This window comes from Galeopterus variegatus, unplaced genomic scaffold, assembly GCF_000696425.1.
Source record: "Galeopterus variegatus unplaced genomic scaffold, G_variegatus-3.0.2 Scaffold6665, whole genome shotgun sequence".
Classification (NCBI taxonomy): Eukaryota; Metazoa; Chordata; class Mammalia; order Dermoptera; family Cynocephalidae; genus Galeopterus; species Galeopterus variegatus.
In genome coordinates this window covers 39,477-61,983 of record NW_007732776.1, presented here as the reverse complement: position 1 = coordinate 61,983, position 22,507 = coordinate 39,477, and the positions used below count along the sequence as shown (strand labels likewise).

At 37.4% G+C, this 22,507-nt stretch overlaps 2 protein-coding genes across 2 annotated transcripts in view; both read left to right on the top strand.

Annotated features, from left to right (window-relative positions):
• TMED10 (transmembrane emp24-like trafficking protein 10 (yeast)) overlaps positions 1–9,602 on the top strand; it is a 48,414-nt gene extending 38,812 nt beyond the window's left edge. The window contains exons 4-5 of the mRNA XM_008591120.1: positions 6,041–6,167; positions 6,605–9,602. Of these exons, the coding sequence (XP_008589342.1) occupies positions 6,041–6,167; positions 6,605–6,726 (249 nt within the window). The 3' untranslated portion in view covers positions 6,727–9,602. The remainder of the gene's footprint in view (positions 1–6,040; positions 6,168–6,604) is intronic.
• A 4,884-nt stretch (positions 9,603–14,486) lies between these two features.
• Positions 14,487–22,507, top strand: part of NEK9 (NIMA-related kinase 9) — a 37,798-nt gene continuing 29,777 nt past the window's right edge. The window contains exons 1-5 of the mRNA XM_008591119.1: positions 14,487–14,859; positions 17,109–17,286; positions 18,976–19,031; positions 19,579–19,649; positions 21,040–21,145. Coding sequence (XP_008589341.1) covers positions 14,641–14,859; positions 17,109–17,286; positions 18,976–19,031; positions 19,579–19,649; positions 21,040–21,145 — 630 coding nt within the window. The 5' untranslated portion in view covers positions 14,487–14,640. The remainder of the gene's footprint in view (positions 14,860–17,108; positions 17,287–18,975; positions 19,032–19,578; positions 19,650–21,039; positions 21,146–22,507) is intronic.

Genomic DNA, 22,507 nt, shown 5'->3' with positions numbered 1-22,507 from the left:
TCAAAACAGTCTGAATATGACAGTGTATGATTGAGTGTTAATTGTTTGGCGCAGTCTAAGTGGTGCAGGGCTTTAGGGAAAAGGGAGTCAGCATGGACATGAGTGCTTGAAGGCCACTTCACGGTTAAGGCTTGAGAGACGGGTAGGATTTGGATACAGTGAGCATGTATGCTTTTGGAAGTCAGGGATTCTGTTCTCGCATTTTACAGCATAGCTTTGCAGTTTGGGTACTGAATAGATGCTCTGAGGATCCTGGGTAGGAGTCAAGAGACCATGGTGTTACTAATCTTGATCTGCCATTCAAAGGGCTGAGTAACTTAATGGAATCTTTAGTTTCCTCATTTGTAAAGTGAGGGGCTCATTGTAAATTAGTCCCTTGTAGCTCTAACATCATTTGAGTATTTAACAGCTCCATGCAGCCTTCCACAGAAATGCCACCTCCTAGTGGAGAAGCTATGGTATACATTGTCATGTAGACTTATTCTCAAGCTGTTGGCAAAACACACTTTATGCTTCCAGCCATAGAGGAGAGAAGTAGACTAGAAAAATACCAGCCTGTCTTCATGAAACGTGTGCAATTTGGCATTCTTATAGATACTCTGAACATTAAATCATGTGTTTAGAAGATCAGAACAACAGTCAGTGAGGATTTTGATACTGAGGTTTTCTTTATTAGCTTTTTGTACTGACTGATATAAAGTCTTGATGATATTCATTGAATGCTTAGTCCTGGACAAGTAAAGAGAGTCTTGTTGAGAATATTTACCATAATTTGTTTTAAAATTATACTCTATTGCCTACAAAAATTAGAATAATAGCAGTGGGAAACCTAGGAAGTTTATTAGTAAACTAGACAACATATTCAAATCTTTGTGTCCTAGTATAGCTTGTTCACTTCACATTTGATTTAGGAAAAACTTAGTGTAGTCATCTGGTTTTCTTCATGAAATGTCTGGTACCTATAGAATGAAGTATAAAATTAGATAGACTTGGATTTCAATCGCAGCCTCACCAAGCTGTGAGATTTTGGCAAACTATTTAACATCTTCAAGCATAGTTAACTTATCTGAAAAATTTAAGGATAGTAATATTTACCTTATAGGTTATGAGATTACAAGATACAAAATACATACCATACCATAATCTGAGCATATATTAATAGGTCTAATTTATTATACTACCTTTTTCATCCCTTTCCCCAGTTTAGCTTCAGCCTAACGGGCTCTTGTAAGTAATTTTTAAAGTAAGTTACAAGGAAATTTCTGGTAAGAGGTAGGTAAAGGGAAGGGATGAAAGCTGCCTTGCTCAATGTAAGGTAGCTTGGGAAGAACAATATATTCAAGGCAGACCTAGGTTTGGATTAAGTACTGTGACTTACTGTTTGACCCTAAACAAGTCACGTAACCTATAAGCCTCAATTTCCTCATTAACTGAAGTAATACTATCTACCAAACAGTATTGTTTTGGAACCAGAAGTAATTTATGTAAGAGAGTTCTAACAATGTTACTTATCCAACTGAATAGTTTTTATTATTATTATTTTTTTGTCCTTTTTGAGACCAGCCGCACCAAGCTCAGCCAGTGAGCGCTGTGAGCGCACCGGTCATCCCTATATAGGATCCGAACCCACGGCGGGAGTGCTGCTGTGCTCCCAGCGCCGCACTCTCCCGAGTGCACCACGGGCTCGGCCCTTCAGCCTAACTTTTGAGCCTTTTATTTGATATTATCCACCACCCTCCCCCAAACACACAAGTGTGTTGGTGCATATGTGTGTACACACATGTACACACATACTCTATTCTAGCTTCTAGAACATCAGACAACTTACGTCTGGACTATAGTCTCCTAAGCATGACCTGTACTTTCCTCCCTTTGTGTTTTGGTTTACAGGTTCCCCGCAGCCTTGAACGTCCTTCTCATCCCTTTCAAAATCCTGCCCAATTTGTGAGACCCAACTCACCCACTTCCTGTTAAGCTTTCCTTTATCCTGCCAACTAGAATTAATTTCTCACTACTTTCTTTCCATTCTGCTTTTAATGTGTATCTTTGTTGTAGAAGTTAATGCATAATGCTTTATATTGTGGTTGTAACTTTATATGTGAGCCTCTCCACCAGATTGTGAGTTTAAGATTGTAATTTATCTTAGTGAGTTGCACATAGTAAACACTCAAAAAAAAAAAAAAAACATTGCTAGGGTCTTAAAAATTTTTTTAAAAACTAAAACTTTTTACATTTTAAGCTATCTAGTCATGAAAGTCTATCTCTGATTCTATATTCTTCTCGCAATGAAAAGTTTTTTTCCACTGACTTCTTAACTTGATTTGTGCTTATGTCCTTCTTTCCTTTCCGTCCCCATATTTCAGTTACTATTCTTTTAGGCCTTCTTGATTTACTTGTCAATTTTTAGTTCAGTATAATGGTTTCCTTTTACAACCAAATATTTTTATTGTTATAAATTTTCTTCTTTATCTCTTCTCTTTTTTTCCTGCACAGAATTACTTTTAGTTTTCTTTTCTTTTCTTTTTTTTAAATAACAAATTTATTTCTTGTAGTTCCGGAAGCTAGGAAGTCTAAGATCAGGGTGCAAGCATGGTCAGGTTCTGGTGAAGACCTCCTCTGGGTTGCAGACTGGTGTGTTCTTACATGCAGGAAGGCAGAATTACTTTTCTTTTCTTCTTTTTTTTTTTTTTTTTTTGAGAATTTTCTTAATACCATTTAATAACTAAGTCACTCAGGATAGTTGTTTGAACAGATTTGTTTCTTGATTCCCTCCAAATATTATTTTGATTTCTAGGTTTAGATTAAACAGAAATATATCCGTGTTTGTCATTTACCATTGAGTATTCATGATGTGTTAGGTGGTTGAAATGGCAAGTTAGTTTTCAATATTGTTTTATAGTTACTTGGGATTTCTTTTAAGTTTTATAGGTCTTAAATTAATACCAAGAGGAAAGGTAGTTATTAGGGAAAGACGTTTCTTAGGAAATGAGACCTTCATCCCACTAGTGAAAGTCTGAAAACGATTTCCTAAATGAAGGATGATATTCAGTAGAGATTTCGTTGAGGAAATAAAGTCTACTTGGAAGACAGGAATTGGCCTATTTGATTATAAATAGAAGTGTAAGAGTCTGGGGTAGCCCCTATACTACAAAAGGGGTTGGGGAGTTGAACGATTAAATAAAGAATGTGGATTACTAGCAATGTGGAATTCTTTGCAGCAGTTAAGAAGAGTTAGACAAATGTACAAGTGTTAATGTTTTTGGAAAGATCTTATTAAATGAAAAAAAAAGGCAAGCCATAGAAAAATGTGTACAGTATGATCCCATTTATAAATATATTTTAAACTATATTCTTCTGTGTACATTTACATATATGCAAAAGCATAAATAGTGTGTATCTTCTAATAAGGTCTGGAAAGATAAACACTAAGTTCATAACCCTCATTACCTTGGAAAAGGAATGCGGTGATTTGTGGTAGATGAGTAACTATGAAGGTGGACTTTTAGTTTTTATTCTCTTTGTTTCTGTATAGCTTAAATTTTTAGTAAGAGACTATTATGTGTTGATTATACCAATAAAAAATAAATACTGGAAAGTGATTTGGAACAGGTTTGGGGGCTATAATGTACAAAAGCCATCCTCAGTACCAGGTTTAATTTCATCATCCTTTTTCAGCTTTTGGGCCTTTGGGCTATTGTTGTTTAACAACAACAAAAAAGAAGTTGTCTTCAAAGTAATTTTAAAAAATACTACTTTCAGCTGGCAGAGGCACAGCCATAGTTTCACTTCCAGTTCCTTTTGCAAGTTTCTATTTAGGGAACCTTAAATAATTTGTCTCTGAAAAGTACCATGCCATTTCCTTTCTACTATCTCATTCAGGAAGCTTTGGAGGGGAAAGCATAGAGCAGGAGGGAAGATGTTAAACAGACTAAGGTTCGGCTTGTTATATATCTCTTGTATTGCTGTCTTTACCTGGGGAATTTTTTTGCTCTGCAGTTCTTTATGAAATCAGTCAACAGATATACAGTCATTCCTCGATATCCATGGGGAATTGGTTCTAGGACTTCCCTCAGATACTAAAATCTGCTCATGCTCCTGATATAAAATGTCATAATATATGCACATCTTTCCATATACTTTAAGTCCTCTTTAGATTTTGTAATACCTAATACAATTTAAATGCTATGTAAACAGTTGTTATATTGTATTGTTGAGGTAATAATGACAAGGAAAAAGAAGTCTATGCATGTTCAGTACAGATGGAATTTTTTTAAAAGATATTTTCAATCCATGGTTGGTTGACTACATGGATGCTGAACCCACAGATATGTATGGCCAACTGCATATCCTAGGTTAATGGCAACACCTGTCATTTGAGCAATCACCTAGGAAAGGTAGTAGGTAGTTCAGTGCACTAACCATTGGTTAATTATTATACCCAGGTGAACTGTTCTGCAGCTGCCAGGCACACCATTAACTGTAGCCAACATATTACAAATGTAAGAAAATGTACATCTGGTGAAAGAAAATTTAGCTGTGTCGTCGCAAGACCATCACCATATTTTTATGTACCTTAAATATAAACTCAGTTTTAAATGTCTCTATCTTAATTAGCAGGAGTTTCTAGTTTTAGTTTAAATAACTTTTGTCTTGCTCTTCACACGTTCAGCGAAGAATATAAATAAGCAAAGACAACATAAAAATCATCCTTAAACTCTTCCCATTTGGGCCGGCCCGTGGCTCACTCGGTAGAGTGCGGTGCTGGTAACACCAAGGCCGCGGGTTCGGATCCTATATAGGGATGGCCGGTTTGCTCACTAGCTGAGCGTGGTGCTGACAACACCAAGCCAAGGGTTGAGATCCCCTTACCGGTCATCTTTTAAAAAAAACAAACAAACAAACAAACACAAAAAAACTTTCCTGTTAGTACTGCTATTGCAGTATCCCATAGGTTTTGGTGTGTTGTGTCTGTATTTTCATTAGTTTCAAGAAAAATTTTTTTTTTTTTTTTTAAAGATGACCGGTAAGGGGATATTAACCCTTGACTTGGTGTTGTCAGCACCATGCTCAGCCAGTGAGCGAACCGGCCATCCCTATATGGGATCCGAACCCGGGGCCTTGGTGTTATCAGCACCACACTCTCCCGAGTGAGCCACGGGCCGGCCCTCAAGAAATTTTTTGATGTCCTGTTTAATTTCTTATTTGACCCATTGGTTTTTAAAAAAAAAAAAAAAAAAAAAAACTCTTCCCATTCATCCCATGTTAACTACTGTTAACATATAACAAAGAGAAAGGGGAATTGAATGAAATAGAAGAAAAAGTGGGAGTTCTGCAGAGAATGTACAGTAAATAGAGAGTAAAAAAGCAGTTGTAGAAAAAGAATTATTGAAGAATTCCCTATGTGGAAGAAACTTAAGAGCAATTGGTATGTAAGAGTTTTAAGATCTGGAAAGTTCTGCCAGTACCCATTTTAAAGTAAATCATAATCTAAGGTTGATAAGAAAGAAACATAGAATAATGAAATCCTTGCTTATGTGATATATGCCTCTAATTATTAGATATTCTTAGATATTTCGTAGTGGTCTAGGTTGAGAAAGGAAAACAGTTATTTCTTTCTCACACCCTCATTCCACAGTATGCAGGGAAATCCTTGGAGATTTCTTTTAATTGGTTGTGTCATTCTTAACAAAAAAAAGAACCTGAAAAACTCAGTGCAATTTTTTGAGCAAACCTAGGAAGGGCAAAGTAAAGTGCTTTATCAAAGTCAGAAATCTTACAAAAATAGCATATATTACTTTATATCTCACTGTGTTATATTACTTCTACAGAGGTTTTAATCAAAATTAAAGTATAAAAAAAGTCTGAAATGGAAAGATATAGTTTGTAAGGAAAATAAGAAACCCAAATTTTAAAATGTGTTAGAATGACCGACTGGAGAGAATTTAAGTCTGGTGAAAGTTTTGAAAAGTTGTTGTTGTCTTGTGTTCTCAACCAGAGCAATTTTTTCAGGGAGTGGATTCCTAATTCCTTTCTCTTCCAGATTGCAAAAGTTGAGAAGCTCAAACCATTAGAGGTGGAGCTACGACGCCTAGAAGACCTTTCAGAATCTATCGTTAATGACTTTGCCTACATGAAGAAGCGAGAGGAGGAGATGCGTGATACCAATGGTGAGAGGAACGTGGCTCTTATTTCTCAATAAGTGAACCATGAAAGAGACAGATCCCCAAACTTTAAATTCTGGTATACCCTTTTCTCAGTTTTGCCAGAGAGGGGTGTATGAAAGGAAAAGTGCTTGCTTCGATGTTGTTGCTGCTAAAGGTAAATGAACCTTGTTAGATTTTCACAAGAATAGAAATGTCTTCTGTGGTATGCAGTTGACCATGTTCTCAGTTAGCTTATAGTGCATCAAATTGATAGCACTAATCTTTATAGTTTTTAATGTTTATATATAGGATAATGAACTTAAAAATAATTATCTGAAATCCTGCTGTTAGACCTAGGGACAGAGTGAAGTTAGTTAATTGCCTTTCCCCCCAGCCATTGTTTAGCCAGCTGAGGAGGCTCACTTCATTACATTTACAATGCTTTTTTTTTTTCTTTTAAGAGTCAACAAATACTCGGGTCCTGTACTTCAGCATCTTTTCAATGTTCTGCCTCATTGGACTAGCCACCTGGCAGGTCTTTTACCTGCGTCGCTTCTTCAAGGCCAAGAAGTTGATTGAGTAATGAGGTACAGTCTCCTCCCACCTTGTATCTCAACCAGCAGAACATCGCTGGGATGTGCCTGGCCTAAGGCATTCTGCCAACAGCACCATCAAGGCACGTTGGAGCCTTATTTCCAGAACTGATCTCCTTTGGTGTGGGAGGATGTGGGGTACCACATATACCCAACAAGTCAATGAGGGACTTCTTTTTAACTCGGTAGGCTTTGGACTGGTTTTGCAACAATAGGACTATTATTAGAGTCACCTATGAGAAAAAATAGGGGTTACCTAGATAATGCCAAAGCCAGCATTTGTACTGGGTTTCCTCACGTGATCTGCTTGAACCATGTTTTTTTTCCTTCTCTCTCTTGCTCTACCAGCTTGGGCTTCCATTCTAGTTCTTTTACCAAGATTTGTACGACCATGTCGAACTTATTTTATTCTGATTGTCCTCTTTGGGTTTCCTTGTGAAAACGCCTTTAACTTTCTCTTAGCCCGTAGCTGAAATGCTTAGGTAGCTTCTGGTGACATCCTTTCATGTTTACGTCTCTTAAAAGGGTGATGGATATGACACCTCAAGAAAGTTTCATTTTAGACAATTAAAATATTTGTGCTTAATTGCTTGAACTTTTTCTTTTATGTGTATTTAGTTCTATACAATTCTGTCACATGTATAAATTCATGTGTCCACCACTGCAAGATACATAACAATTCCATGCCCTTTTATAGCCAGAGCCATCTATCTCCCTTCCTTACCCCCACACCCCACCCTCTGGCTACCACTAATCTGTTTTACATCTCTATTATTTTGTCATTTCTAGAATGTTATATAAATGTGGTGATACAATATTTAACTTGAAGACTGATTTTTTTTTCACACAGCATAATTTTCTTGAAATCCATCCAAGTTGCTGTGTGTATCAACAGTGTGTTCCTTTTTGTTGCTAAGTAGTATCCCATGGTATGGATATACCACAGTTGTTTAACCATTAACCCAGCATATGGTTGTTTTCAGTTTTTGGCCCTTACTAATAAAACTGTTGTGAACATCCATGTACAGGTTTTTATGTGAACATAAATTTTTATTTCTCTGGGATAAATGCCCAAAAGGGCAATTGCTGGGCTGTGTGGTAAGCACATGTTTATTTTTATATGAAACTGCCCTACTCTTTTTCCAGAATGGCTATACCATTTTACGTTTCCACCAGCAATGTATGTCTGATCCAGTTTCTCTGCATCCTCACTGGCGTTTGGTACTATTACTTTTTTTTTTTTTTAGTCATTTGGATACACTTGTGTAATGATATCTCATGATGGTTTTAATTTGCATTTTCCTAAAGGCAAATGATGTTGAACATCTTTTTATGAGCTTTGAGAGTTCTTTATATTTCCTAGATAGAAGTCTTCTGTCAGATATGTGGTTGCTTGAATTTTTAACATAACTCCCACCAAGGAAAAATAAGTAAAACTTACCAACTCTTCTCACATCACCAGTCACTGACTTAATTCCTGCCCTTATGTGTTCTATCTAGAGAATTAAGACATATAAGGTATAAAATAGACATCTAGGAGGGTCACGAAAAGAGCAAATACTAGAAAATACATGTTGTGAAAGCAAAGCCAAGAATCACTGTGGGAATATGAGGTGCCTAAAGGCTAATACTAATGTGAATAAGAGAAAATGTGGATACAAATGACCATGTTCATAAACAGTTGTGATAAATACTATCATTTGAAATCTTTCCCACATCTCCCAGGAAAGTAGGTAGGAGTTTATCCTTTCTGTAATTTCTTTTTAACCCTGCTGATTGTTACAGAGCTTGTCTAATCACAATGGCAAGAATTACAAGACTTAGGACCATGTAGCTTGCAGTAAAGAAGCAAAATATTGGAATTATCAGAGAACACTGTTGTGTTGACCTGGGTAAGTATGAAGGTGTAAGAGGGAGTAAGTTATGTTGTTAAAAATCTCAAGCTATTCTGTTAATGTTTCAGCTACTGTGAACCAAAAGCCTTTTTCTTGCTTTTGACTCCTTGTGTATTCCTCTTCTGTGGCATAAAAGTGGTTCTCTCATTAACTGTGCAACATTGCCATCTGCTGTTGAGAATTGATAGGTACTACTTCTGAGAATCTGGCAGTAGAATCCTTGCCATAGGGGCAGCAGATGTTGAGAAAGTCTATGTGTGGTATTACATATACTAAATGACAGAGAGGGTGCATCCAAGTAGGGAAAAGAATAAACAAATTTGTGGGTTAAGATTCATCCTTAGACTTTTAAATGTGAAATTCTATTCTGTACCATTAGCCTAAGAAGATACTCTTTCATATTTCTGACTGGTGCCTTTCCCCTTTTTAGGAGCAATGAAAGCTGCTCTGTTAGTTTTGGTCTTCTGTTCTAACAAAATGTCAAAGCAGAAGAGAAGAGAATATTTTGTTGATGTTTTTGTTCCCAAGTATGAGTCTAAACTCAAGCTTTGTGGAAATGAAATTCTTTCATGTCCCTTCCTTTTACTCATGCCAAAACTCCCAAGTTGGACATTTGTGCTTTTGGTTTGAAAGTTAATTAGTTTTATACTTTGATTTTTATCTAAAAAGTTTAAAAAATTTTTTTGCCTTTGGAAAAAGGCTAGTACAAGAGTAAATCAGCTTTAAAAACAGCGATATTATCTGCTTTTCTCCATTTTTGAGCATACTATTCAAAATGGTCTATATAATGTAAATGAGAATGATACAGTTTAAGTAAGCTTTGTTGTACCATTGTCAGGAACCTCTGTCATAAAGTTATTTTTCTGTTTGTTTAATGGAAAGAGGCATGTGGGATTTATACAGATACAGTTGTAAGTATTGGATTGGGGATTTTTGTGTAAATTTTCTCAAATAAAGGCTAGCAGAAACCATTTCAGATGTATTTTTCTGTTACTCTTGAGTACCTCTTTGTCTAGATAGGCAATAATTCTTCCATATTCCTTCCACATTTTAAAGTATGGCAAATGACTGATGAATTAGAGAAAAAATATTGTCCTTAATTTACTCCAGATGGATAAAGTTTATGTGAGGTAGTAAAAGTTTATTATATTTTATATATGTAATATATAAAAATTATACATATATATATATATATATAACTAATAATCCTTAATTATGCATTCTCAGACCAAATAATGTTCTGTAAGCCAGGCATTCTCTGTAACTTCTCTCTTTTGGAAACTGCTATTGAAATTATTCTCACAAAGAGCCTTCTCCCTTGCCCTCCATTCCTGAAATTCCCCTCCCAATTTCAAACCCCTTGGGACTTAGTTTTTGGGCACATCACATCTACTTTTGGAAACTGCTATTGAAATTATTCTCACAAAGAGCCTTCTCCCTTGCCCTCCATTCCTAAAATTCCCCTCCCAATTTCAAACCCCTTGGGACTTAGTTTTTGGGCACATCACATCTGTGTAAAACCCAACCCCAGGAGGTAAAGGCCTTTTTCTTTTTTCCTTTCACTTACAGTTGAACATTTTTCACAAAGCTTCTTTCCAAGAGCCATCATGAAGTGCTTTGCACATTCCCTGGCTGGCATCTTATTCTCTACCTCAATTCTCCCAATAGCCAAATAAAATTTATTAATGACTCCATAGTTTATATAGTGATTTTCCCAATATTTCAATATAAATATTTTAACATAAAAATGTTTTGTTTCTCACTGATGTTTTACTTTTAGAGAACATAAATAATGAATGAATTCAGCAAAACTTATAAATGAATTTAATAGTCTCAGTAGTATCATATACTTGTTAAGTGATAATACATAGTTTGAAAATGATTTATTCAGTCTGCTGCAGTGGTGTCCCATTTAATGTGAGCTGCATGCATCATTTTAAATTTTCTCTTACTACATTAAAAAAGTAAAAATAAATAGGTGAAATTACCAAAGATATTATCATTTCACATATAGTCAATATAAAAATGATTAATGAGATATTTTACATTCTATTTCTCATATAAAATCTTTGAAATCCAGTGTGCATTTTACAGCTATGGCACATCTTCATTCAGACTAGCCACAATTCAAGTGTTGAGTAGTTACAGGTAGCTAATGGCTACTGTAACAGACAGTGAACATATAGACTCTGCTTGGTTTTTAGTGAATTCCTTAATCTTTACAGTAACTCTGGCTTCTTGGAAACTGCCATTTACAAAGTGGGAACTTATGTAGCATTCTGACTATTCACTTGTTAAAATGTGGGAATAGTCCATTTTTGACCAAAGGCGCTTCAAAATCAGTTACACGTTTAGAATAAATGTTGAGTATTTCTGAACTTAGGAATATTCAAATGTAAGATAATTTGTTTCAGTTCTATATGATATAATGAAAAATTCAGCATGAATGTTTCTGTATTCTCTAAGATGCAGTTGGACATTTATTTAAGTTTATGATATCTATGCATTATAACTAGAACAATTCACAATTTCAGGCCAACCAAGTTATAGAAAAATATTTAGTTGCTCATTGCAGTGGTGCCAGAAAAATGAATTGTTAAGCTTTGGCTGAAACTTATTCAGCTTTTCTGAATGAAAGTCAATACTTCTGATTTTAAGTAATTGTGTTTTTCATTCTTTCAACTCAAAATATATAAATATATATATTTACTTATTTATATTTTATTTATATTTATTATTTATGTATATATATTTACTTCCATTCTTTCAACTCAAAAAGCATATGTATTTATTGAGCACCTATTTTTTTTTTAACAGAGGTAATAGAGTAGCAGAGGTAATGGCAGAATTAACAGTCAAGCCGAGCTAAACTCTGGAATATATCTAGATAAATAAGAAGCAATAACTATCCTCAAAGTGCCTTCTGCTTTATAGGAGGTGGTAAATGGAATGGTCTTTTTCTGGAATGATTTTCCTAGTTTGTTTAGCCATCACTAATTTAAATATTTGGATATTATTCCAGGAAACCTTCACTCACCTAGGAAGTTTGGCTTGGAAAGATGCCTCTCCTAAATGCCTTTCTAGAATCTTGTACTTTGATAGCACTTATTACAAACAGTTGTATTTGCCTGGTTATTTCCTCTTATACGGACCGTAAACTCCATGAGAGTATTAGCCATGTTTATTTTGTCTTCTGTTCTAACCCAGTGCCTGGCACATGTTGGTGCTCAGTGTTTTTTTTTTTTTTCTCTTTTTTTTTTGTCTTTTTTACTGACCGGTAACGGGATCACAACCCTCGGTGTTGCGCCTGCACCGCGCTCAGCCAGTGAGTGGGAACCAGTCTCCACATGGGATCCGAACCCTTGGCGGGAGCGCCACCGTGCTCCCAAGCGGCACACTCTCCAGTGCGCCACCGGGCCGGCCCAGCTCAGTGTTTGTTAAATTAGTCAATTGAAAATTCAAAAATACCTGTACAATCTGGAACCCTGGAATGAAGCCAACAGAATAAAGTTTAACAGAGATTATCAGTCAGGCAGTCTTACATTTAGGTTTAAAAAAATGTTATTTGTTCAACAAATAATTTATGAGCCTCTACTTTTTTTCTTTTTTTTTTTTTTGTGACCGGTAAGGGGATCACAACCCTTGGCTTGGTGTCGCCCGCACCTCGCTCAGCAAGTGAGCGCACCGGCCATCCCTGTATAGGATCCGAACCTGCGGCAGGAGCGCCACTGCGCTCCCAGCACCGCACTCTCCCGAGTGAGCCGTGGGGTCAGCCCTGAGCCTCTACTTTAATGCTAAGCACTTTTTCTAGGCACTGATGATATATAACTGTGAAAAAGAGAGCGAAATCCAGGCTCTTATGGAGCTAATATTATAATGAATAAAGTAAACATAATAAGACATTATATTTTATAGATAAGCATTCTGCAGAAAATAAGGAGTGATGTGATAGGATGGGAGGGTTGTATTATTTTGATTGGATGTGGAAAAGAGCAAGAGATTCAGTTAAGTATAAGCACAGTATAAGCAGACTCTCACTATAAAGGCTGGTACACTAACAGAAATACTGGATACAGATATAAGATGGAAATTCCCTTGTTCTATTCACATCTGATGTGAAATGTCATGCAGAGTGCAGGATATCATTTTAAAAGGAACATTGATGAACTATAGAGAGGCCAGAGGAATGTGAACTCATTAGCCCTCACAGCTCCCACCCTGTTCTACCAATTCTGTCTTCCTCCTATATTTGCTAGCCCTATATACCTAGTTAAAAACCTAGAAGTGAGTCCCCTAAACTCTTAATCTCCCTCACCAACCATATCCCACTGATCACAAAGTTCTAAATGTTGCTCAGATGGATTTCTTAAATCAGGACCTGCTCCTCACTCATTGATACTCTCTCTGCCTCTATTCTTAAGAGTATAGATTGCCTCCTAACTGGTCTCCCCACCTCCAGTCTTTGTCCTCCACATTGTCATCAGAGTTCTTTGTAAAACATAATTTTGCTCTTATCTAAGGTGACTATATTGTTTATTATTGTATGAGCTGGGCACTCAAGCAAAAGAAGGCTCTATTATGCTGGAGGAAGAAGGTATAAACTGGGATTTCCCCAGCAAATTGGGACATATAGTCACTAGTCATATACTCCCATTTAAAAATCTCCAATAATTTCCCATTGCCCACAAGAAACACTAAACTGCAAAACATGAGGCCTTATCTCTGGCTTCTACCTCACATGCACCCTGTGCTCCAGCCACATGTTCTCTTAGACGCATTACATCCTGCTCTTACATAGTTCTGGAGGGAGGTTGCTGGGTTTGGCTTACCAGCTCCTCTTAACTGGCTGTGTCACATTGAGCAGGTTACTTGGCCTCTCAGTATCTCAGTTTTTGCTTCTTTTTTTTTTTTCCTTTTTGTCTTTTTTCGTGTTCGGCAACTGATCGCAACTCTCAGTGTCGCGCCCGTACTGGACCGGTCAGTTTTTGTAAAATGGGAATAATGTGAAGATTAAGTAGAATAATACATGGAAAACTTTTAGCATAGTGCCCAGAACTCAGTAGATGTTAGCTGTTATCCCTGTGATATATTCCCAAAACTTTATAGATTAAAAAAAAAAAAACAAGCTTGGACATTCGAAGTTGCCCCACATCACATAACTGAGGGAACATGTATTGCTCACTGGATTGCAGTTTTCTTAGTGACTTGAAGGCAGGGAGCATCTTATTGCAGATTTCCCATTCTCCAATACAGTGTCTGGCACCTAGTGTTCAAAAAATATTTCATGAGATCAGATGGTCAACGATATGGAAAAACACAATGTTGAATCTGCAAAAAGAAGGGGGAGAAGGAGAGTGTCAGGAGAGTTGACTTAAAATATTTTGAGAGTTGTGTGGAAGAGGAAGAGCGGCTCTGGGAGAAAGAGCTGGGCCCACTGACTAAGATGAGAGAAGGCAAGTATTTCGGCTTGCTATAATATCTTTACTATCATTATTATAATATCTCTCTAAACAAGAGCACTGTCCAACGTTGCAAGGGACTGCTTCCCCAACGACCCTCATGAGGTAGTTCTGACGCCAAGGTGAGAGTGGACGACCTTCAGGCCTCGGGCTGTATGGGGACATGGCCAGGGATGCGGGGATTGGGTCTACAGATCCCACAGGGAGTCCCGTCGGTGACGCCCTTGTCCCTGCGGGAGCCCTTCGGGTCCACATGGTCCCCACCACGCGCCCGCCAACCCAGCCCGAGGTCTCACTTTCCCGGCTGGCCCCGAAAGCGGGAAGCGATGGCTGTTGGGCAACCCAAGTGGGCAAGCGAAAGCGGAGAAAACCCCGCCGGGCCGGAAGCACTGAGAACTGCTTCCGGGCCAGGGGGCAGGAGCCACCATGGAGCCTCGCGGGGTTGCGGGGCTGATGGAACCGCGGGCCGGTGTCTGAAGCGAGCAAGGCGCAGCGCGGCCAGCGTCGCCGGGGACACGCAGGCAGGTCCTGAAGGCCCGCGCCCGCCGCCATGTCGGTGCTGGGCGAGTACGAACGGCACTGCGATTCCATCAACTCGGACTTTGGGAGCGAGTCCGGGGGTGGCGGGGACTCGGGCCCGGGGCCCAGCGCCAGTGCGGGGCCGCGAGCCGGCGGCGGCGCGGCAGAGCAAGAGGAGCTGCACTACATCCCCATCCGCGTCCTGGGTCGCGGTGCCTTCGGGGAGGCCACGCTGTACCGCCGCACCGAGGTAGCGGCCCCCTACTTTGGCCGCGCCGAGGCCCTCTTTCTCGGCCCCGCTTTCCAGTCCTGTCCTGCTCCGGGCTTTCCCCGCGTCTTGAGCCTCGTTCTTGCTTATTGTTTAGGGGCCCTCAGTGTACATATCTTCTCCACCACCCTCCCAACTCACCTGCATTAGGAATTGGTTAGATCACTGCTATTACTAACTGGTCATTTTTGTTTAACCCGGAGAACTGCCAGAGCAAAACAGTAAACTGTCTCTGAGCGTTAGTTTCCTCATCTGTAAAATTGGCTTAGTGATAACCACCTTAATAATCATCTCTATTTTTAAAGGTTATTTTGAGAGTGAAACGATGGTGCTTTGCACACTGTAAATTGAAGTGGCGTAAATATATGAGGTATTGCCTTAAAACTTCCTTTCTCTCATGCTGTATAGATCTCCAAGGTCAGGGTGGGGAGGAGAAACATAGCATCAAAATACCCACACTGGTGGCAACTCCGCTGTCTTTGTCATTAAGTTCAGAAGTGATCACTCAGTTGGAGGTTTTTCTTTAGGATCATTGGGAAGATCGTCGTGTGATTGTTTCAGCGTTTATGTATGGGAAATACTTTATTGATATATTCTAAGCCATTGGTTCTTAACCTTTGAGGGGACAAGGACCCCTTTGAGAATCTAATGTATACAAAGTAACCTTCTCCCCCTCCATCCACAGTTGAACATATGCACATCTTTTGGAGAGGTCCATGGATCACTGTCTCCCAAGTTAATAATGTATACTGATCTAAAACCCTGCAATGGTGATTCTGCTTCCAAAAAGTAACCATAAACTGGATTTGATCACTAAAGTCTTAAAACTCTAGCTATAGGGTGAACATTTAATGAGAACTTGCTGGGATTGCTGAATGTGATTCATATATCAGTGATCCATCTACAGTTTTGTTATGTGTTCCAAGCCAGTACAGTGTTAAGGCTGAAAGATGGGGAAGAAGAGAGGTGATTGCAAGAGAATACTCTTAAGTATATTCTTTTTCATCTTAGTGCCACATTAATGCATGATATTAGAGTTACTGTTATTCTTAGTAGTCTGTTTTTTTTATTTGCACTCAATATGAAAAGGAGGAGATGAGCATTGGCATTCCTATTTTTTAGTTAGAGAAACTAAGTATATTTAAGTGACTTGCTCAACGTAAGTTAGGAGTAAATCTTGGACTACAGCTAGTCTCAGTATCTCCTTGCCCAAGCCTTTCCATTATTATCTTTTTAAACTTCATTACTGGGTTTGTTTTGAGTTAAATTTGATTATACTTCCCAAAACAGCATAGCATTATCTAAGTCATCAAATATTTATTAGATCTGTGAATTTACAAAGCATTAATTAGAAGCAGTCCTTCTACTCTAGAAGCTTATATTTCAGTGGGAAGACAAGGTAGCCATGCTAGTAACCAAATAGCATCTAGGTTGTGTATATGAATGAAAAAGAATGGACGAATATCGTCTCAGTGTATGAGCTCTGGAAATTAAGGGAATGGTTGCACTGAATAAATGTACAGTAAAAAGTTCTTCAGGGTTTTCCCCCCAAAAGTTTTAACGGCCTGGCAAGGGCATTCAGAAGGATGGGGAAAGTTATATAGGTGGGGATGCTCCTAAGTTGAGAAGCAGTGTCAATAAAGAATTATAAGTATTATCAAAGGGAGTAGACACTGGGAGTTGCAGGTTAGTTTTCATGAATAGAGGAAAATGTGATACATGACAGTATGACAGGAGATTACAGAGTTGCAAAATGGGGCATGACTTATTCTCATACCCTTCCAGAAAGGGTAAGTGAAAATCACGAGAGAAGTCTAAATTTTTATAGGATTATAGACAAGTTTAATATTTCCATTTTACAAGAAGTTGTGGTCATCTATAGATAACTGCTCTTCAGTTCTCTACTTCTTCAATATTCCAGCCCAACCACAATCCCCATCATGACTAGCAGTCTGTTATAGTGTCCCTCAGTAGAATCTTTGAGATCTACCCCCCATCCCATGGAAGTGACATTATACAAATTAAGTGTAGCAACAAAGTAACACCTTAATGCTTTACTTTCCCCAGTCCTGCGATAATTTGTAATGCTCAATTGTGACATAATTCGTCTGTTTAGTGGGGAAAAAAATGGAATCAGTCTCAGCCCCTCTAGGAAGTTGTCTTTCTAGGCTTACAGATTCATTCACTGCCAAACAAGAGGTAAGCATGACACCTCTGTTACTGTGTTGCAGGATGACTCACTGGTTGTGTGGAAGGAAGTTGATTTGACCCGACTGTCTGAGAAGGAACGTCGTGATGCCTTGAATGAGATTGTTATTCTGGCGCTGCTGCAGCATGACAATATTATTGCCTACTACAATCATTTCATGGACAATACCACCCTGCTGATTGAGCTGGAATATTGTAATGGTAAGGTAGAATTCAATGGATCTTCCTCCAGCAAGACATTCTTATGCTTATACTTACCATGAGGGAGAGAGTACGAGTGATAAAAACTTCAAATGGATTTCTAGAGTTTGAGAAATATTTCAGGCCTTGGAGAGTTTTGAAGTGAAATGCAAAATAAGGAGAGGGATTCTTCCCTGCGTACTCAAATTCTCCCTTGTGATAATAGTTCCATCTTCAGATTATTTCTTCAGTTGGATTTTACATTTATTTTTCAAGGTTTTTCCTCATGAAATGACATTAGTTGGTCATTAGGGACTTACTGTGGCTTGGCACCACTTAATATAATATTGAAATCTTATAAGTCATTTTTTAAAATATGAATATATATATAGAGAGTTTAGCTAAAGCTATCCTATTGAAAAGTGGTCTAAAGATCATAAGTGAATGAAAATGATATACAGTTAAGCATGGCCTTACTTATCTGATCTTTGATTTCTTTGGACCATGTTGCTTGTAAGACAGCAGTATAGCCACGTTGTTAAGAAAATAGACTTTGAATCAAGTTCCACTACTTTCTAGCTCTGTAACCTAGGGCAAGAAACTTAACTTCTCTGTGCCTCAGTTTCCTCATCTTTAAATGAATTTGTTGACATCAGTATCTACCTTCTAGGGTTATTGTGTTAAATGAATATGTGAAGCCCATAGCATAGTATTTGATATGTAGCAAGTGTGTGATATATATTATACTGACTGTTATTCTTCTTAATGCACAAGAGAACCTCCAAAGCCTTTTTCTGAGCTCATGCTTAAGAGGTTCCAACATATTCTTCTCTTATAACTTTCTTGTCTAGACTCTGGTATATCGTGATGGTTTCTGGTTGTGACTAACCCTAAATATATGGGATTATATTAGAAATTTTTAGAATAGCGGAAACCTTAAAATTAAATAAGTTAACTTCCTTTCTGGTTAGGAGGAACTAGACACATGATACATTTATTGAAACTCTGAGTTACTTTATTACAGAGGAAGAGAAGTTATAAATACCTAGCCAGGGCTAAAGCGTAAGTTACAGTAGGAAATAAGATGAACCATGATCATTTGCAGTCTGTCTTACTAGACAGAGGAAGGAGAGAAGCAAATTCACACTTATTCCACAGGAAAGAATTAGTAAAGGGAGTAATGATCAGAAACCATCTAGGGGTTGACCCTAAATTTGGGGAAACCTTTTCAGTGTGAAGTAGAAAGGAAAAGTTTTCAATATATACCCTTTGTATACAAAACATTGCATCATAGGTGTAACCCAAATGTTCTAGTAGTCACATTGGAAGAGTCATTACAAAAATATTGCACATTCCTTAAAAGGGAGTTACAGAAAAGAAAATTATATAATTTTGAAGATATTTCGCTAATTGGGGTACTATAGGAATGGTCTTTACTCTCATCTTTTCTAAAAATGTCATGCTTCCTATGTTTGTATTGAGCTTCTTGTGTTAGGGAAGGAAATCTTTGAAGAATATTTCTGATATAGTCCTTGAGAGAGGGGAAGAGTTTTGTACCTAGGTGAAAAGCCAAGAGGAAAGACATAGTTTTCTTTGAGAGGAAGCAGAATCCTTCATTTCCATTTGTCACCTGTTAAAACCTTATTAGATACAGGAGCCAAGCTTTGATCTCTATTATGCAAATCAAACCTGTCTTTCATTTAATTTCAGGAGGGAACCTGTATGACAAAATCCTGCGTCAGAAGGACAAGTTGTTTGAGGAAGAGGTAATTCATATTTCTATGGAAGGAAGCTAGAATTTTAATGCTGTAATTCTTGCATTTTAGTTCTGTATTTACTCTTCCAACAATGAAGAGAGTTTTTTTTCCTTTTGTTCAGACTCCTTCCAGGCTCTGATTGATATTCATGAGAAAGGAAACCTCTAACAAGGAAGCTGTCTATAGTCGCTTCCTAACGTTTTACCTCCACATCATGATTCTCTATGGGCTTTCTTTCCTGGTTCTATTACAACAGACTGGTATGCCCAGTTTTCTATACCTTTGCATTCTTCCTGGGTTTCTTTCTACAAGTCTGCTTCACTATACTACATTTTTTAATGACATTGGAATTATTTTATGACCTGCTTTTTCTTTTTACCCCTACCACTTTTCTTTGCTTATTCCACCTACAAGCAAGAGATGTCAAGTCATGTTGAATCATAATCTCTGGTGTAGCTTCCTTTGTTTTGTTTGTTAGCGTATGTTTGTGTGTATGTGTTTATTTAAATGGAGGTTTTTGGTTCCAATCCAAATATTATTTATTTTGTCTTTGCAGATGGTGGTGTGGTACCTATTTCAGATTGTTTCAGCAGTGAGCTGTATCCATAAAGCTGGAATCCTTCATAGGTAATGAATGAAAAAATTTATGGGATGGATTTCTCCCCACCAATCCAAACCCCACCCTGGGTACCTCCCATCATCACTTTTATTTTCTTGATTAAGCGGTCAGGGGTTTTTCGTTGATATAATTAGGAAAGGGAAGAGTGAGTAATGAGGGATGTTATCTTCACTTCCTGAGGTTACCCCATATTTGTGATCTAGGAAGAATCCTCTCAATAACTAAGTACCACTTAGTCATTCCTTTTACAGATATTTTAGAGTTCTGTTCATTAGTTCATCATTAAAGCCTGGAAGGCACTATAAGAAGTACTCTTCTTAGTTCAGTTGGAATTCACACTAAGTGTTTCCTCTGAGCAATAATGATTGGCAATTGTTTAAAATTCTATAACTAAGCTCTTTTAATTTAAATAAAGGCCTATTTATTTTGTATAATTAATTATACAATTTTACCACATCTTTGTGGGGGAAAAAACAGATTTCCATTTATTCGTAGCTATAGAAGAGAATGTTATAAGAACATTAACACATCATTATACCCTTCCTAAGTGAATCATTGACCATTGCCAGAGATTAATTATAATATTCTAGGGGTTTTTTTTTTATTGGTTTGTTCATTCATTTAGCCTGTTTCTTGATAGCTATTAAATGGCTACTGTTGTGTGTTATTTTCTTTCTAAAAGTAACAAAGTATATTGTTCTCATTTATTCACATCTTTCAGTAAAGGAAGCCAGAGTGTGAGCCATGCACAATTTTGTTTTACATATGGTCAATTCATCTTTAGAAAAATAGCTAGTGACTTCATTTAGATGATCTAAATAGCCTAGTCATATTGTTGCTAGGACATGCAGCCTCTTCTCTCACCTTAACAGATTATTTGAAAATTTTACATCAACCAAGTGTTAAAATTGCCTTGATATCACTTAATTCAAGACGATATAAGTAGTAGTGAAAGAGGTAGTGTACCTTATAGGAATTGTTGAAAATTTTACATCAACCAAGTGTTAAAATTGCCTTGATATCACTTAATTCAAGACGATAGAAGTAGTAGTGAAAGAGGTAGTGTACCTTATAGGAATTACAGTTACTTGGAGCACCATTTTTCCCATCTGATCCTCTGAACTTTTCTTAATGGCTTCAGTGGTATAGGATACATTCCAAAGCTGTGAAGTTATAAAAGATGAAGTTAATTCTCTGCCTTCACTCCTTTAAGTCCCCTCTTCAAAGTTAAAGTGTATGTGAAAGTGATGACCACTGTATGGGACATCTGGGACCCCATAACAGAATCTAAGCAGTAGTAATACACTCATTTTTATTCTGTACTAATCGCTGGTGGGATGGGAGATAAGATTAAAACAATCATGTGCATGGGCTTAATATGCAACATCTTTTTTTCAGAGATATAAAGACATTAAATATTTTTCTGACTAAGGCAAACCTGATAAAACTTGGAGATTATGGCCTAGCAAAGAAACTTAATTCTGAGTATTCCATGGCTGAGACGGTATGTGTTGCCTTTATCTTAATTTTTTTCTTTTCTATCACTGTGAGATATAAATATAACTATACTTCCTAAGTCTTGTACACTTTTCTCAATATTCTCGCCAGTTTTCCATACTTACAAGTCTTGAGAAGTCTTTTTCCTGGGCTCACAAGCAGGTGTTTACATGGTCAGGTGTTTTCTCAAGAGTCACTGTCTTTTTTTTTTTCCAGTAGCTGGCCGGCACTGGGATCTGAACCCTTGACCTTGATGTTATCAGCACCATGCTCTCCCAAGTGAGCTAACCGGCCAGTCCACATTGTCCACGTTACAGCTGTGACCTCATAGCCCTTGCCAACACTTACGAGAGACTTTTCTAAAAGCAACAAAATGTATTACTGTTTTTTCCAGCCTAGGTTCTTTAATAGATTTCTTTTTATCTCTTATTTAATGTTTGAGCGCAGGTGTCAGTCATTTCTTTTTGTGTTTTCTTTGAGTACTACTTCTGATTCAGAGAGAAGCCTTATATTACAGATAAAGGCTGATGCCCATAGAACAACCTGTTCTTTAATATCATACACAGTCTGAACTGCAGGGCTCCCTTCTCACCTAATTTTGAGAAAGATCATTGGTAGAAAGTACACATCAGTTGATCTTTAGGACAATGATCTTATCCTTTTAGAAATTATACCCAATTATTACTCTTCTGGTTTCACAATGCTCTGTCCTTAAAAGACCTTGAGAATGTAAGTTAATGAAATTAATTTCATCCTGATGTTTTTTCATAATGTCAAGATATGCCTGCAAGCAATTTAGACATCCCAGGTTGGGAATCTCTGCTTTAGAGACTCAGTTGTTTGTATGATGGTGGCCAAATTGAGCTTCTAAGGAAGCAGTCATGTCGTTATATGTATTTTTCTCATCACGAACAATCTGATGAAACCAAGACTTGACCTTTTTTAGCCAGTTAAATGCAAAGAAGGATTAATATGAAAATTTTAAAATGCCATATAAGCCATCTGAGAATTTCTTTGCTTTGCTGATTAGAGATGGCTATCAGTTTTATTAGAACTTCTCGGGCATTCATTGTCTCTAATCTTGGTTCTGTTCAGGACATTTTTATTTCTAAACCCTTTTTTGAAGTCAGAAAATCTTTTTCAAATTCAAAAGAAATTCTTTAGCTATGTTACTATAACAAAGGTCATTATTGGGCCATTTAAAAGGTTTCATTACTGTGCACTTCAGTCAGAATGTTTAACCCCTTCATTCAGTTACCTCTCCCCACTGCCAGTGTTCGGTTTTTTCCCATTGGTGATCTTTATTAAGTACGTCTCTATCAGTGTGAAGTCTTTTTTTTTTTTTTTTTTTTTTTTTTTTTTTTTTTTT